Here is a 17,500-nt window from a genome sequence, read left to right as displayed (position 1 = left end):
CAAACAAAAATGAGAGAAGAATTTGAAAATGCACTCATGATACAAAGCCAAAGTGAACCTGATAATGAAAAATGTGAAAAACAATTTGATATATTCCAAAAGTGTGTCAAAGCAACTGCAGAAAAGCATTTACCAATAGCTCAAATAAACAGCAAAAAGGAATGGATGACAAATGAAATTCTAAACCTATTTGAAGAAAGACGAAAATGCAACAGAGGGTCTGCAGAATACCAAACATTGAACAACCACATTAAATCCAAATGCATCGAGGCACACGAGAACTATCTAGAATGGAAATGCTGCGAAATCGAAAGAGAATACAAACCCAACCCCCAACAAGCTCACCAAAGAATAAAAGAACTATCAGGGAAAAGGAAAAGCAAAGCAGCAGGAAGTTGTATCCAAAACAAACAAGGGGAACTGCTATTTGAAGAACAACATATAGAAAGCCGATGGGTAGAATACATAGGCGAACTGTACAATGATCCAAATAGAAATGAACCACCACTGAAATTCAAAGAACCATTAAGCGGACCAAACATCACCAAAAGTGAAATTGAACATGCCATGGAACGAATGAGGGATGGTAAAGCAACAGGCCCTGATGAAATATCTGTAGAGGTATTAAAAAGCCTAGGAGATCTAGCAATTGATGAACTTCACATATTATTCAACAATATATACAATACTGGGAAAATTCCAGAAGATCTCTGTAACTCTATTTTCATAGCAATACCAAAGAAAGCAGGTGCAGTCAGATGCGAAAATTTTAGAACTATAAGTTTAATAAGCCACATCAACAAAATACTGTTGCGTATAATTATCAACAGGCTAAGGAATAAGATTAACCCCGAAATCGCAGAAGAACAATATGGATTCCAACCTGACAGAGGGACAAGGAACGCAATATACCTCCTCCGTGTTTTAAGTGAAAGAGCTATACAGGTTCAGACCCCACTATACCTCTGTTTTGTCGACTACAAAAAAGCTTTTGATAGAGTACGCCACGAAGAAATACTAAAACAACTGCACTCCATTGGCGCTGATGAGAAAGACCTCAGACTCATGCAAACATTATACTACACCCAGCAGGCATCTATCAAAATCGGAAACTCTACAGGAAATTCCATTCCTATTAAGAAAGGAGTCCGTCAAGGGTGTGTTGCCTCACCAGATCTGTTTAATCTATACCAAGAAACAATCATGAGGGGCATAAATAATATGGAGGGAATAAAAGTGGGAGGTCACAACATAAATAATATAAGATACGCAGACGATACGGTACTCATTGCAACATCAGAAATCCAACTTCAAAAGATTGTTGACAAAGTGGTAGTAGATAGTGAAGCCAAGGGAATGGAAGTGAATATCACCAAAACGGAATGCATGGTAATACAGAAAAACCCCGAAAACAACAACACCTGCAATATAACTATTCACGGCGAGCAACTTACCAACGTAGAAAGTTTTAAATACCTAGGTTCAATAGTGACAACAGATGGAAGATGTAACCGAGACATACGAGCAAGAATAACTCAAGCCAAACAGGCCTTCATGGACCTGGGAAACATTTTGAAAAACAAACAGATGTCGTTCGGGATTAGATTCCGAGTCTTGAAGTGCTACGTGTGGCCAATCTTGTTATACGGATGCGAAAGCTGGACTACAAATGCAGAAACACAAAAGAACATTGAAGCTTTTGAAATGTGGTGCTTGAGAAGGATGCAGAGAATATCGTATACTGCACACAAAACGAACGAAGAAGTGCTAAAACAAACATACCAACAAAGGAAACTAATGCCCTTAATAGTGGATCGACAACTATCCTTTTTCGGACACATAGTAAGGAAAGATAAGAATGAATACCTGGCAAGTTGTGGAAAAATACCTGGTAAACGCGCCCGGGGGAGACAAAGAAAAACACTCATAGACCAACTGAAGGGCTTCACCAGCCTAACAATCCAAGAGCTGTTTGAAAAGGCAAGAGACAGGGAGGAATGGAGAGAGATAATTCATGCAGTATCCGAAGCCTGGACCAGGCATGGAACCTAGAAGAAGAAGAAGAAGATATTATATCTACACCATTAAGACGCCGGAGCTTTTAACTTTGATTGTATAATCTTCAAGGATCAAACCCAAGCCCGCTGTACTACACTATAACCTCTTACCAATTGCCTGGAAGTGGAATTTTACGAGTCCAATTCTGTTATCAGAGGAATAGATCATCCAAGCCCATCAACTGCCTGGAAACGTAAACTTACGAACCTGACATATTATCATAAGTTACGTAAAATATTCATACCTCTATTTGTAACTGCCACGATCACTGTTTATCTCTTTTAATTAAATTTCATCATTATTTTTATTTCATTGTAAACAAATCGTTAATTGTTTTTCATTTATAGTAACTAGTAAATTCTGGGGCCTCATTCTACATATATCTTTATGCATAGTCGAGTAGCTCTTTACTCACTTGAGACCATGACATTTTGGAGGGGACACATATAAAGAATTGAATTTATTTAGTTACTTATATCTATTTCATCTAACTTTAAAGTTTAAATTGTAAAACTCTTAATTGCCCCACTTGATCATATTTTAATTGAACTCCCTATTTACAGGATTAATTTTTTTTTTCTTTTTCATTTCTTCATTTAAATGGAATAGCAATTTATCCATTCATTCTTTCATTCAAATTGAATAGCATTTTATTGATTCATTCCTTCATTCATTTATTCATTTATAAATTATTCATTCATTCATTGTTCATTCATTTATTCATTCATTCATTCATTCATTCATTCATCCATTTATTCGTTTATTCACTCATTTATCCAATCATTCATACATTTATTCCTCCCTTCATTCCTTCATTCATACATTATCCATTCATTCATTCATTTATTCACTCAGTTTTTCATTCATTCATTCATTCCTTGTCCACTTTGTTATTATATCACTCATTTCATTTTGTTGTTTGCCTCATTCATGAATTGTTTTCAATATGTTTACATTCCATAACGATTCATTCACCTATCATCCAATCACTCAGTGTTGTGAACACATTTTGTAACTATTGTAAATCTTACGATATTTTATTGTTTTGTATTTCAGACATCACTGTTAAACACTCTTCAATGCCTAATTACAATTGTTGAACAACCATTGAACAAGAGAGAGGTCCCAGCCACGAACTGAGTTGGTAAATATATCCTTCATTATTCTCTTTTACATGAGTTGGGCATCACATAGTAACTATAGACATCGTGATTTGTTTTGCATAGTGATTTGTTTTAAATGCATTTTTGGCATATTACTGTTACCGAAAACCACTTATATATTATGTTCTGAAAAGTGAGTCTTTAAAAACTAAATAATAATAAAAGGAGTCTACTAGCCGTCGTGTTATATTTAGTGATAGATAACTTGGGATTATTTTGGCATCCTATTATTGTTATCACACTCTAGTATATTAGCGTCATTGCGAATAATTGTACACAAACTAACGACGAGTCACACACATTGGTGATACATTTTTCGTAGTAACATAGTTTAGAGTACACGCGATTGACACATTGTTATTGACACAAGTCATAATAACTCCGCATTGTATTGACACATTGCTTTATAAGATATAACGATAAAAGGCATCAAATTCAACATACATAATAAGTTGAAATAAGAGAGAGAGATTTCTAAAAATAGAACAGTTCATTCCAGTAAGTGGAAATAAATAAAACAGTCAGTAACAGTATCCTGTCAATATAATATATATAAAACATCGTAACTAATTTATTGCAACATGGAAGCATATAAAAGATACTTAAGTCTCGCAAAAGACTTAGAAATACCCCAGGAAAGAATATTTTCATGGTGCGAAGAGAAAGTAAAAGAAGAAAAAGAACATGAAGAAAGAATTCGTAGAGAAGAAAATGAAGAAAGAATTCGTAAAGAAGAAAAAGAACACGAAGAAAGAATTCGTAGAGAAGAAAATGAAGAAAGAATTCGTAGAGAAGAAAATGAAGAAAGAATTCGTAAAGAAGAAAAAGAACACGAAGAAAGAATTCGTAGAGAAGAAAATGAAGAAAGAATTCGTAGAGAAGAAAATGAAGAAAGAATTCGTAGAGAAGAAAAAGAACACGAAGAAAGAATTCGTAGAGAAGAAAAAGAACACGAAGAAAGAATACGTAGAGAAGAACGAGAAGAAAGAGTCCAAGAAAGGGAACTAAAAAGACAAATAGCTTTAGCAGAAGAAGAAACCAAAAGGACCCAAATGATGCTGGAAATTGAAAAAACAAAAACCGGTCATGAAAGAAAACATAATAATAGTGATGAATTTTTCGTGAAACTTCCACGATGCCAACATACGATGAACGCTCAGACTGTCTAGAATCCTTCTTACACCGATTCGAAGTTCAGGCTAAAGGTTATCGTTGGCCAGAAAGCAAATGGGCCACAGCCTTGATTAACTGCTTATCTGGAGAACCGCTAAAAGTTTTCTATACCTTAACAACTGAAGATGCAGATGATTATGGTAAAATTAAAGACGCTCTACTAAAAAGATTTAGATTAACGGAAGATGGTTACCAGGAAAGGTTTCACACTGCAAAACCGGAAAGTGGAGAAGACTTTAATACATTCGTGAACCGAATTACTCAATTTCTAAATCGGTGGCTTGAGTTGGCAAACGTAAAACAAGACGACTTTGCAGGCCTTTACTATCTCACGCTGAAGAATCGAATCTATCAAGCTTGCAACCCAGATTTAGTCGCATTCTTTAAAGAGAGAAAGCCAGAAAACTTGGACAAATTAAAAATCTACGCAGAAAACTTTAACAGCGCACATCCATTGACACCCCTTAGCAGAACATTGAAGGAACCATACTACGCTGCCGCTGCTCAGAGTCCAGGTACACCTAAAGTTCAGTACTCAAATAGAACGAGCCGATCAATCACTCGGAACACGTAAGTGAAACAAGATGATCATAGTAACAAACCATGGAACAAACAGTTCAATAGAGACCATAGCCGACCCTATCAAAACAAAACAAGAAATAGCACTGACAATAATACTGAGTATAAGAAAACCAACAAACCTATAATTAAATGTCAATATTGTGGAATGAAAGGCCACACAGCAGACAAATGTTACAAAATCGTGGGATATCCGAAAGAAACTGCAAATGCATCACTCCAAACCAGTGTAAATAATCAGACACGAATAATGTCAGGAGAAAATATAAATGTGTATTGCGTGAAAGGTATGTCACTTTTAACACAAACTCACAAATCAGGATCGCTATTTTTTTGTGAAGGCAAAGCTAATGGAACTGATTGCAAAATATTGAGAGACACAGGATGCAGTACAGTAGGAATAAAAGCATCTTTGATCAATGACGAAGACAAAACTGGAAAAACGGTACAATGCATCACATTCAGTGGCACAGTCGAAACCTTTGAAACAGCTAACGTGTACATAGAAACCCCATACTATACAGGAATAGTGGAATGCTGTATACTTCCCAACCCCGTCGCTGATGTTATTGTTGGCAATATAAAAGGTCTTAAAGACAACCCAACAGATGTAAAGGAATGGTCATTAACCCAAGAAACAGCTTGTCTAGCAGAAACAAGAAAGATGACTAAGACAACAGAGAAGCCAATGACTATTTCTCTAGAACCACAACAATTTGACAGGAACACGTTCATTGAAGAACAGAAAAAGGACCCGACTTTAACATCATATTTCAATATCGCAAACAAAGGGACGAAATCAAAAGTTGAATACATCATTGAAAAAGATATTCTGTTCAGGTTACATAGGAAAAGAAACAAAATAGCTAAACAACTGGTCACGCCGAGTATTTACAGAAACAAAATCCTTGGAATAGCGCACGATTCAATAACTTCTGGACATCTTGGGAGCTCTTCCACATTGAAGAGAATATCCGAGAATTTCACATGGCCTGGAATTACTAAAGACGTCCGAGAATATGTGAAATCGTGTGACACATGCCAAAGAAGAGTCGCAAAAGGCAGAATACCGAGATTGCCATTAGAGACAACCCCAGTTATTGAAAAAGTTTTTCAAAAAGTTGCAATTGACATTATAGGCCCTTTAACAAAATCAGATAGAAACCATACACACATACTAACACTAGTCGATTACGCAACCAGGTGGCCAGAAGCGATAGCATTGAAATCAACTACATCGGATCACATAGCTGAAGCATTGATGACAATTTTTACTAGAATAGGCATACCAAATGAGATACTGTCGGACAATGGACCCCAATTTACATCACATATGATGCATGAAACCATGAAACTCATGGGAATCCAACACACATTCACAACTCCCTACCACCCCCAAGCAAATGGTCTTTGTGAAAGATTTAATGGCACTCTAAAGAATATGTTAAGAAAAGTGTCAGCAGAAAAACCAGATGATTGGACAGATACTTACCAGCAATCCTATTTGCATATAGAGAAATACCCCAAGAATCTACAGGCTACTCCCCATTTGAGTTGATGTATGGACAATCACCTCGCGGCCCGATCAATATAGTAGCCGACATTTGTAAAGGGAATGAGGAGGACAATAACGAAATTATGTTTGCTTACGAATATGTAAGAAACCTGAAAGACAGAATAGAGGATACATGTAAGCTAGCACAGGAATCCGTCACTAAAAAAGCAGAGAAATACAAGGAATACTCTGATCGCAAAAGCAAATCAAGAAAATTTGAGATTGGTGACAAAGTACTAATACTCTTACCCGATGACTCGAGTAAACTTTTAGCTACATGGAAAGGACCATTCAAAATAACAGCAGTAAAATCTAATGTTAATTACGAGATTAAAATTTACAACACAACAAAGACATTCCATGCAAATATGCTAAAAAAGTATTTTGATAGAGACACAGTGTCGCAACCTATGTTTACTAATATCGAAGCTTCAAATGCAGGATCAATCATACCGTTGGTCATGGGACACAGACACCCGAGACAGAAAAACAAACAAAAATCGCACAATTGCAACCACCTAAGACAAAAAAAGAAGTACGCAAAGTACTTGGGCTCCTAAATTTTTACAGGAAATACATTTACAACTTCGCGCACATCGCGACACCGCTAACAAATCTGACAAAGAATGGGTCACCGAACAAAATTGTTTGGACAGAAGTGTGTCAGAATAGCTTTAACCAATTAAAGGCATTACTCTGTTCAGAACCAATTCTTAAATTACCCGACATATCAAAAGAATTTGTTGTAAGAACTGACGCGTCTGATAAGGGCATCGCAGGTGTACTATTACAGGAGCATGAGGGAACTCTAATGCCTTGCTTATATGCAAGCAGAAAATTATTGGACAGAGAATCACGATACTCTGTAATAGAGCGTGAAGGACTAGCCATCGTCTTTGCTTTAAAGACATTCAGCAGATATCTACTGCTAAAAGAGTTTGTGGTCGAAACGGACCATAAACCACTCGCGTACATAAGAAATAACAAAATGAATAATAGTAGAGTACTAAGGTGGAGTCTATTTTTGCAAAATTACACTTTCAGTATCTCTCACATACCAGGCTGTGAAAATATTCACGCCGACCTACTTTCTCGATTAGTATAAACACATGAGAAGGGTATAACTTAACCTCCCATGCATACTGTTAGTTACCTCACAAACTATGCCAAATCAGAACGCACAATTTCGATAATTTTATTTGTAAACATGATGACCCAACTTAATGTAACATTGAGTATTGTTTGGATATATATACCATACCCATTCATGATTTGGGAAATCTTCTCTTTATCTATTATTGTTATGAATTTTCACTCATTTATGATTAATAATTGAAATGTCAATATTTCATTTACATTTTCATTCATTTCATTTAGTAAATTACCTTCATATCATCGACTTAAATCATGCTTCATTGCCATCACTATTGTTTATCACAATGATTTGTAATCACAATGATTTGTAATCACAATCTTTCATTGTTATTGTCACCCATTCATATACCTACGTTAATATAAACATTTCCATGTCTAGTTAATAAATAATTTAATTGTAGCACAAATCATAACAATGGATTAATGCTAGAGTATCATGATAGTAAATTTACTTCCGTTTGTAAAATCTATCTTTCCCATAATGGTTAAAGAGTATATTTTAAACGTGGGTGGGGGGTGTCACAGTAAAGATTGTTCACAATTATCTTATTAAATTTTATTTTATTAAGAACTGAATTCATCTCACTCCAGTTATATATCGGTAGGCTTAGATAAACTTTACCTTCTAATATTAGATCGTCTTTCCTTTTATAGCCTTCCCTCGAATTAATTTCTAATTAGTGAATACTATTCGTTCTACATTCTGTCACGTAGCCACTTATTATAAAAGCTGATAGGTCTAACACTCTACACTCACTTTCTCTCCACAATCTATGCCGGACGGCCAGTCGCTCTATTCCTATATATATACTGGAAGATTTTTATCTTTTGGGACTTTGTAGATATTATATCTACACCATTAAGACGCCGGAGCTTTTAACTTTGATTGTATAATCTTCAAGGATCAAACCCAAGCCCGCTGTACTACACTATAACCTCTTACCAATTGCCTGGAAGTGGAATTTTACGAGTCCAATCCTGTTATCAGAGGAATAGATCATCCAAGCCCATCAACTGCCTGGAAACGTAAACTTACGAACCTGACATATTATCATAAGTTACGTAAAATATTCATACCTCTATTTGTAACTGCCACGATCACTGTTTATCTCTTTTAATTAAATTTCATCATTATTTTTATTTCATTGTAAACAAATCGTTAATTGTTTTTCATTTATAGTAACTAGTAAATTCTGGGGCCTCATTCTACATATATCTTTATGCATAGTCGAGTAGCTCTTTACTCACTTGAGACCATGACACCCCAAAAGATTCCGTGTTAAGTTTTTCTTAGCTACTCTTGGGTAGCTGTTAATTGTTGCTTTTCTTAAAGGGGGAGGGGGGAGGTTACTGAAAATAATATTAACCGAGCTTCTGGCTCCATCACATTTTCACCTTTTTGACAAGCTGAGAGCTATTTTATATGACTGAATAGATTTCTGATCAAAATGGGGAAAACAATATATTTAGTAACCATATGACAGAAATGTGTGACCAGTTGCTATAAGGTATCATATCGGAAGAAAATAGAAGATTAAAATAAGAATATTTTCACCCCCCCCCCCCCCACTATTTTTTAAGTAAAGAAAGAAAAGATACTCTAAACAAAGAAAAAGATACCAAGCTGAAGTATTTCTCTGACGTCTATCTGGTTATTAAAGTAATAACTATTATTGTTTAGTAATTGGCTGAAGAAGAGTTTTGATACCGAAACGTTCGGTGTTTGGTAATTTTTGTTATTTTTATTTTTTTTAAAGCGGTTATATTCATTTTTGTTTATAACACTCAAAAAAAAATGAATTTGTTTTGGTTAGAATTTCATAAATAACGGTAAAAATTCACTCTTAAGTATCAAATCCATTCGACATAATTAATACGATACATTTTTGAAAAGGTGGATCTCATTTTACGATTTGGTTGAAACAAGAATAAATTAAATCAATAAAAATCCCCCTACCTGTGGTGGGTGGGTCATTGGAGCCACATTTGAAGGGGAAGGGGGTGAAGCTGGTTGGGCTTGTAAAGTCCAGTACTGTCTCTACCATGTCAGCTGGAAGGTTGTGGACGAAAATTGGTGATAGTAATTTTATTATGTCTTGGATTGTATTTTATTGTCCATTTAAAAAATTCACACTAGTACCAGTGGTTCAGAATTTTTTTCCAGATCATCATCATCTATATCTACGTCATCATCACCATAATCATCATCATCATCATCATCATCATCATCATCATCATCATCATCATCATCATCATCATCATCAGCAGCAGCAGCAGCAGCACCTTCATCATCATCTTCGTCGTCGTCGACGTCATCACCATTTTCATCATCAAGAACATTTAGACAATCCCTACCACTACTACCATCACCATCATCACCATCATCATCATCATCATCATCATCATCATCATCATCATCATCATCATCATCATCATCATCATCGTAATAATCGTTATCTTCATCACCAATCATCGTCACCTTCACCATCATCATCATCATCATCATCATCATCATCATCATCATCATCATCATCATCATCACCATCATCCTCATCATTACCATCAACATCATCATCGTAATAATCGTTATCTTCATCACCAATCATCGTCACCATCACCATCATCACCATCATCATCATCATCATCATCATCATCATCATCATCATCATCATCATCACCACCGCCAAAAATGATGTCTTAGTTTAAAGGTCGTGTTAAGTGTGAATCACAATCTCTTGAACGATTAATGTAAAGTCACGTGACCAAATATTCGGTGCATCTCAAAGAGAAGTATAAATGTTAATTAATCAGCAACAGTTGAAATGAGAAGTATTCAAGAAGTTGTTATTAAATGCAAAAAATAAGAATGATTTAAATGAAAAAGTATCTATATTATGATTCTGCTCAATTTATGTTTAAAATTATGTTTTACAACTCAGACCAGCGCGACATGATCAAAAATTGATATATATATATATATATATATATATATATATATATATATATATATATATATATATATATATATATATATATATATATAATTTGATTTTGCTCAACTAAACCTTTGAATTAAGTTTCATAATAAAAAAGAAAGTTATTTGCCCACGTGGTCAAGCAAGGTTTATTAGTATATTTATTCACTTATTTATTCTTTTTTCTATTTATTTATTTATTATAGTCATATATATATATATATCTATATCTATCAAATTATTTTGGTAGTTTCCTTTGGTTAATTATTGATGTTACCTCTTTTGATTTGAAATTCTATGTGAATGTAGATTTCATAATATTGGCAATGCCTAAAAATGAACCTTTGAGCTTAAACTTGTCTGACAATTAATTGAATCGGTGATGATATATAATATATAATATATAATATATAACCTGATATTTCTTCTCAGATATAAAAAAATATAAATTTTATTAGGCTTTTGAAATAGGATTCAGTAGTCTGATGTCACGCCGCCCGGCAACGGCGGCCATCTTGGTTCTAAACAAAGAAAATCATTACTTTTTATTCTTCAAGCTGGCTTGAACCTTTTATATGTCTTGTGATCAGAATGTGTAAAAGTCAAAACATGATCAAATTTATGTTTTTTCCCCCTCTGGATACGCTTTTATGGCGCCGGAGAAATATTTCATACGGGCGTCCGCCATTGTTCCGATAGTTTAGAGCCAGTGTTACTAAGTTACCATGCGTCGTTAGGAAGGAAGTGACGTTACGACTATTGAATCCTATTAAGAAGAGATATTAGGGTTACTACTTACTCAAATAACACACTTTATATTTAGTCAGTCCTGTTTGGCCAGTGTCGATATTAGACCCGCCCTCAAACACCATCGGGTTGTCATCATTATAGGTCTTACAACCTGATTAGGATAGAACAGAAAAATCGAACAAAAAAAATATGAACATAATAATAATAATGCTGAAAACTTATATAGCGCTATAACTCCGAGACACCAGACTCTAAGCGCTTAAATTACAAATTACTTTGGCTGAAACATACTCATTCACACACACAAGCACACACACACACACACACACACATACACACACACAACACAACACACAACACAAACCAAACCTATCTTGCTTCTCATACCATCTACTAAAATCGAAACAAATATGTTTTAAGCGAACGTTTAAAAATAGACAAAGATTCTTTTCACGAATGCTCTGCGGTAAGGCGTTCCAAATAGAGGGTCCGAAATGAGAAAAGGATCTCATTCCAGCATTTTTCCGAATTCGAGGGACAACTAGTTTTGTGGAATCACTGGCCGAACGTAAGGGGCGGGGTTTTGAATATCTTTCAATTAGTTCTGAAAGGTAGGAAGGGGCAGTACCTTCAAGACAACGATACACTAAAACACAAGCTTTGAATTTAATTCTTTTCTCAACAGGCAGCCAATGCAGGTCATGAAGTAGAGGTCCGGCAGAGTCGCACCTACGCTTCATAAATACTAGTCTGGCAGCGCTGTTTTGGACAATCTGAAGACGTTTCAGATTGTATTGCGAAACGCCAAACAACAGAGCATTACAATAATCCAATTTCGATAGTACGAGGGACACAACCAGGTGCTTGGTCACATCCTCAGATATGAACCGTCTAATGGAAGCAATCTTTTTTAGTTGGAAAAAGAGAGATCTAACCAAATTATTAACCTGATGCTCCATCGACAGTCCAGAGTCTAAGAATGTGCCAAGGTTTTTCACTTTGTCAACAATTTGAATAGAGGCATCCCCCAACTTCAAATCTGTTTCACTTTTCCACTTCCTGTTCCCCACATACAGCACCTCCGTCTTATCATCATTCAGTTTCAGTCTGTTCTCATTCATCCATTTCTTAACACTTTGGATACAATTTTTACTATTGGCTGATACTTCTTGTAAATTTCTCATATTGGAAACGCAGTACAATTGCGTATCATCAGCGTATTGATGGTAAGACAGACCAAAACTTCTGATGATTTTAGACAGAGGGCCAACGTACAAAACAAAAAGAACGGGTCCAAGTACTGAACCCTGGGAACCCCACAATCAAGAAAGATTTCCTCCGATCTATATTCATCCACCGTAATAATCTGTTTACGATTAAACAAATATGACCTAAACCAATCAAGCGCTGCACCAGACACGCCATAAGTAATTTCAAGACGTTTGAGAAGAAGATTGTGATCAATAGTATCAAAAGCAGACGATAGGTCAAGCAAATTCAGCAAAGAACATGAACCATTGTCTATAACAGAGAGGAGATCATTAACAACCCTAACAAGTGCGGTTTCCGTCGAATGATGTTGCCTATAAGCAGACTGAAATTTTTCTTCAAGACAATTATTTTTAAGATGAGACAGTAATTGTTTCAAAACAAGCTTTTCTAAGATCTTAGAGAGAAAAGGAAGATTAGAGACAGGGCGATAGTTTTTTAAGTTCTCTTTATCGAGATCAGGTTTTTTCAAAAGGGGTTTGACATGAGCAACTTTGTAAATGTCTGGTACAGCACCTGACTGCAACGAATTATTAACAATACATGTAAATGGTGTTAAAATTACATCAATGCATTTTTTTTAAAATGGCAGTATTTAAGGGTCTAAATCACAACTTTTAGTTGGAGACGACATAATGCAATCACGTAAGTCAGCTTCAGTAATCTTTGAAAAATGTGTTAACGAATCACCATGAAACTTGTCAAATGTTGTAGGGATCGATTCAGACGAGAGTTCCTTCCTGATGGTATCCGTTTTTTCTTTAAAATATTGACCAAAGCGAGTTGGTAGATCTGCACGATCGATTAAAGATGGGAGAGCTGGTTGCGTCTGTTGTCCCAGCAGTTCCTTGGTCAAGGCAAAGAATTGTCTCGAACGTCCCACGTTTTTGAGGCTTTCTTCATAGAATTTCTTTTTGGCCCTGAAATTGACGGCTTTTGCATCATTTCTAGCCGCGATGTATCGCTTCTTATCGACAGCATCTCTGGACTTGAGCCATTTTCTTTCTGCCCGCCTCCTGGCTAATCCATTCAATTTTATTTCGGTATTATACCAGGGTGCTTGACGTCTCACTTTTACTGCTCTAGTTGTTAATGGAGCATGCTTGTCCAACGTACCAACAATTGACTCGTGGAGACCATTCGCATCATGTTTATTTTTAACGTTATGGTCAAGGTCTTGTTTAAAAATGTTCATGTTTATATTCTTCAAATTACGAGATGTTATCATCTTTTTTACTTCGTGCTTCATTGGAAATAAAACGCAAAACACAATTAAATGATGGTCAGAGATTAATTTATCAATATTTGAGACAGATGAAGAGAGAGAATGTTCAATGTCTGTAATGACATGATCTATTGTGTGGCCATGGTTGTTTGTAGGACCGCTTACAAGTTGAATATTGTTGTTTGTGTCAATAATCTCCCGAAATACTTTCGATTCATTTTTGTTTCCGAAATAATCAATGTTAAAATCACCCATAAAAATATTATGCTTTTTGTTAATGGATTGCATTGACATAAATTCTCCGAACTCAGATAAAAAATCAATTGTTGATATTTTGTTTTGTTGGCTTGGTGGTGGGCGGTAGACACAGTGAAACGACTTTTTAAAATTATTTTCATGAATGGCAAATCCAGCGTATTCAAAACTTCTAAAATTATCATGGTGAAATGATATCTTGTCAAAGAGTGACAAGTTGTAAATAATTGCAATACCACCTCCTTTCCTCCCAATGCGTGGAAATGATTTAATACAAAAGCCTTCGGGTGTAATTGCTTTCATAATTGGATCATCATATGAATGATGAACAAAGCAAAATAGTGCAACGTCCCTTCAATGAACTCAAAGCGCTTTACACAGGGTCGGTCTCAAGCCAACTCTAGTACGAAGTTACGTGTATGTCAAAAAATGACATGTGTAAGACGCTATGGTGCTATGCGTTTATCCAAAAAACTCATAACATCCTCAAGCCGAATATAGAGAGTATGCGCTTGGCTAAGAAGCTCACAACATTACCATCCGGAAGTATAACGGACCAACACACAAAACTGTGTGTAACTTTTAACGTTTCTAGATAGTTCGAAGGTAACGTCACTCAGGTCTTTGTTATTGTTTTTTGCCATCCGCGTTTATGAGTAATGCTCGCTGAACTGTATTAACCCGACTATAAACGTTCATGGATACACACAGTTTTGTGTGTTAGTCCGTTATACTTCCGGATGGCAATGTTATGAGCTTCTTAGCCAAGCGCATACTATCTATGGTAAATAAAAAACTATCTTGGTTAAAGTATGGTTTGAAACTAAATGATATCGGTTGAGTGTTAAGCTCTGAACTATATCAAACGAGATATAGAGATAAATAGATAGACAGATAGATAAATAGATATATAGATGGATATATATATATATATATATATATATATATATAGATAGATAGATAGATAGATAGATAGATAGATAGATAGATAGATAGATATATTGATAACACCTTATAGGTGCCATACTAACGTACAATGCAACTCATACATACAAACACACATCGAGAGAAAGAGAGAGATATAGATATACAGATATATAGATGGATATATATATATATATATATATATATATATATATATATATATATATATAAAAAGATACATACATAGATAGATAGATACATACATAGATAGATAGATCTATTGATAGCACCTTATAGGTGCCGTACTAACGAACAATGCAACTCATACATACAAACACACACCGAGAGAGAGAGAGAGAGAGAGAGAGAGAGAGAGAGAGAGGACGGGGGGAGAGAGAGTGTGTGTGTGTGAGAGAGAGAGAGGGGACGGGGGGGGGGAGAGAGAGAGGGAGAGAGAGAGTGTGTGTGTGTGTGTGTGTGAGAGAGAGAGAGTGTGTGAGAGAGAGAGAGAGAAAGAGAGAGAGAGAGGACGGGGGGGGGGGAGAGAGTGAGAGAGAGAGAGTGTGTGTGTGTGTGTGAGAGAGAGAGAGAGAGAGAGAGAGAGAGAGAGAGAGACTTACTGGTTTCGTATACATAGCCCCTGCATCCACTGACACCATTACAAAATTGTTGACAAGCAGCATCACCGTGGATGGAGCTTTGTTCTGAACCCGAGATAGTGGGTAGACCACTTACCGTCTCATAGGGGCATGTCGGGGACTCTGGTAGGAAAAAGAACAAAAAAAAAAAAAAAAAAAAAGAAAAAAAAAGAAAAAGAACGTATGTGACCCATCGCATAAATCCGGTAAAACTTTACAATGAATTAAATAATGCACTCAAGGTTTTTCAGAGCCATTAGGCCGGCCCATGGAGCCGGAGTCTATCTCAGTTTCTATTGTTTGAAACAAGCAATAGCAATTTCTTGCTACCTTTTGAATAGGACGCTAGTCTATTGTACATTACTATCCACCAAATCTAACAAACTCAGCTACCCAATCACTGTTGGGTGGACGGGAATCGATCTCGGTCCCTTTTCGTGCAATGCGAGTGCTCTGCCACCTGAGCTGAATTATATAAGATAAGATAAAAAAAATATATTTCATGTATCAAGTTCCTAATGCTGTTTTGAGAAGATTGGTCAGATATTAGTCATTTGGCCGAATGTTACAAGTGACCTATCTTTGCTATGTCATTAAACTGAAATGACTACATATAGATAGAACGAAATTGGCGTCACTCAGCTCTTTGTTATTGTAATGACTACATATAGATAGAACGAAATTGGCGTCACTCAGCTCTTTGTTATTGTAATGACTACATATAGATAGAACGAAATTGGCGTCACTCAGCTCTTTGTTATTGTAATGACTACATATAGATAGAACGAAATTGGCGTCACTCAGCTCTTTGTTATTGTAATGACTACATATAGATAGAACGAAATTGGCGTCACTCAGCTCTTTTTATTTATAATGCACTAACATTAATATAACAAATTGGGTGTCGTACTAGCTGCTTATGTTTTGTAAATGTACTAAACATTAGATAGTAACGAAATTCACCCGTCACTCAGCTATCTATGACTCATTGTAAACTTATAGATAGAACGAAATTGGCGTCACTCAGCTCTTTCTTACAAAATTCTATCAATCAGTCTAAAAACATTCAATATTACACACATCATTGTGTGTGTCGGTACGTTATACCCGGCTGGCGGATGGTATGCGTGTTTTGGTTTAACGCATAGTATCTATAACATTTGACTCATTTTTGTTTTCAACACAAACTATCAGCCTTATTCAATGCAGATATAACCTATGACGTCATTGATAGGCAAATGACTGGAGCTTAATATCTCGGATTATATGTTAGCGATAACGAAAAACAAATACAATTAAGACTGACAGTCTTCTGAATTGTTCTTAGATTTACAGCCCTACTTCTTCTTGTTCTTTTGGAAATTTTAGGATCCCCATGCTCCTCTTGCAGTGCCTGGGAGCTAGGCCTATTTAATCGGGCAGAAAGTACTTTGCGATAGACTATCCAACGATTAGCAAGCAATTGATAATGTCCGTTACACGCTAAAGAAACCGGGATAAACTCAGTCACGATGGCCTGATGGCTTTGAAGGACTGTTTTTAACTTAAACTATTTTGAATACTATCTCCACTCACCTTCTACCTCACAAATGAATAACCTTGTTTGAGCATGGCATTCGGCTGTCGAGATCTTTTGATTGGTGGACAAATAATTTGGCAAAACTCCGGCACACATATCTGGTGTTGGGTCGAAGGACATCTGCCACACATTGAGAACCTCATCACAGTTACTCCATCGAATTCCCGTTCCTGGCACCTCAGCCATGTCCAAGAAGAGGGTA

The 17,500-nt window shown here is 35.9% G+C and overlaps 1 protein-coding gene across 3 annotated transcripts in view; it reads right to left on the bottom strand.

Moving 5' to 3' along the window:
* Positions 1 to 17,500, bottom strand: part of LOC144964148 (uncharacterized) — a 66,433-nt gene that overhangs the window by 31,342 nt on the left and 17,591 nt on the right. For all 3 annotated transcript variants that reach the window (XM_078898088.1, XM_078898086.1, XM_078898087.1), the window contains exons 4-7: positions 17,295 to 17,500; positions 15,702 to 15,842; positions 11,458 to 11,559; positions 9,641 to 9,733 (exon numbers count right to left, since the gene is read on the bottom strand). The exon at positions 17,295 to 17,500 is cut by the window's right edge and continues 9 nt beyond it. In XM_078898088.1, coding sequence (XP_078754214.1) covers positions 9,641 to 9,733; positions 11,458 to 11,559; positions 15,702 to 15,842; positions 17,295 to 17,500 — 542 coding nt within the window. The remainder of the gene's footprint in view (positions 1 to 9,640; positions 9,734 to 11,457; positions 11,560 to 15,701; positions 15,843 to 17,294) is intronic.

The sequence above is a fragment of the Berghia stephanieae genome, chromosome 2, assembly GCF_034508935.2.
Source record: "Berghia stephanieae isolate SIO BIC M18660-M18661 chromosome 2, UCSD_Bste_1.3, whole genome shotgun sequence".
Classification (NCBI taxonomy): domain Eukaryota; kingdom Metazoa; phylum Mollusca; class Gastropoda; order Nudibranchia; family Aeolidiidae; genus Berghia; species Berghia stephanieae.
The sequence above is the reverse complement of the archived record's forward strand: the minus strand, read 5'-3'. Positions and strand labels throughout refer to the sequence as shown.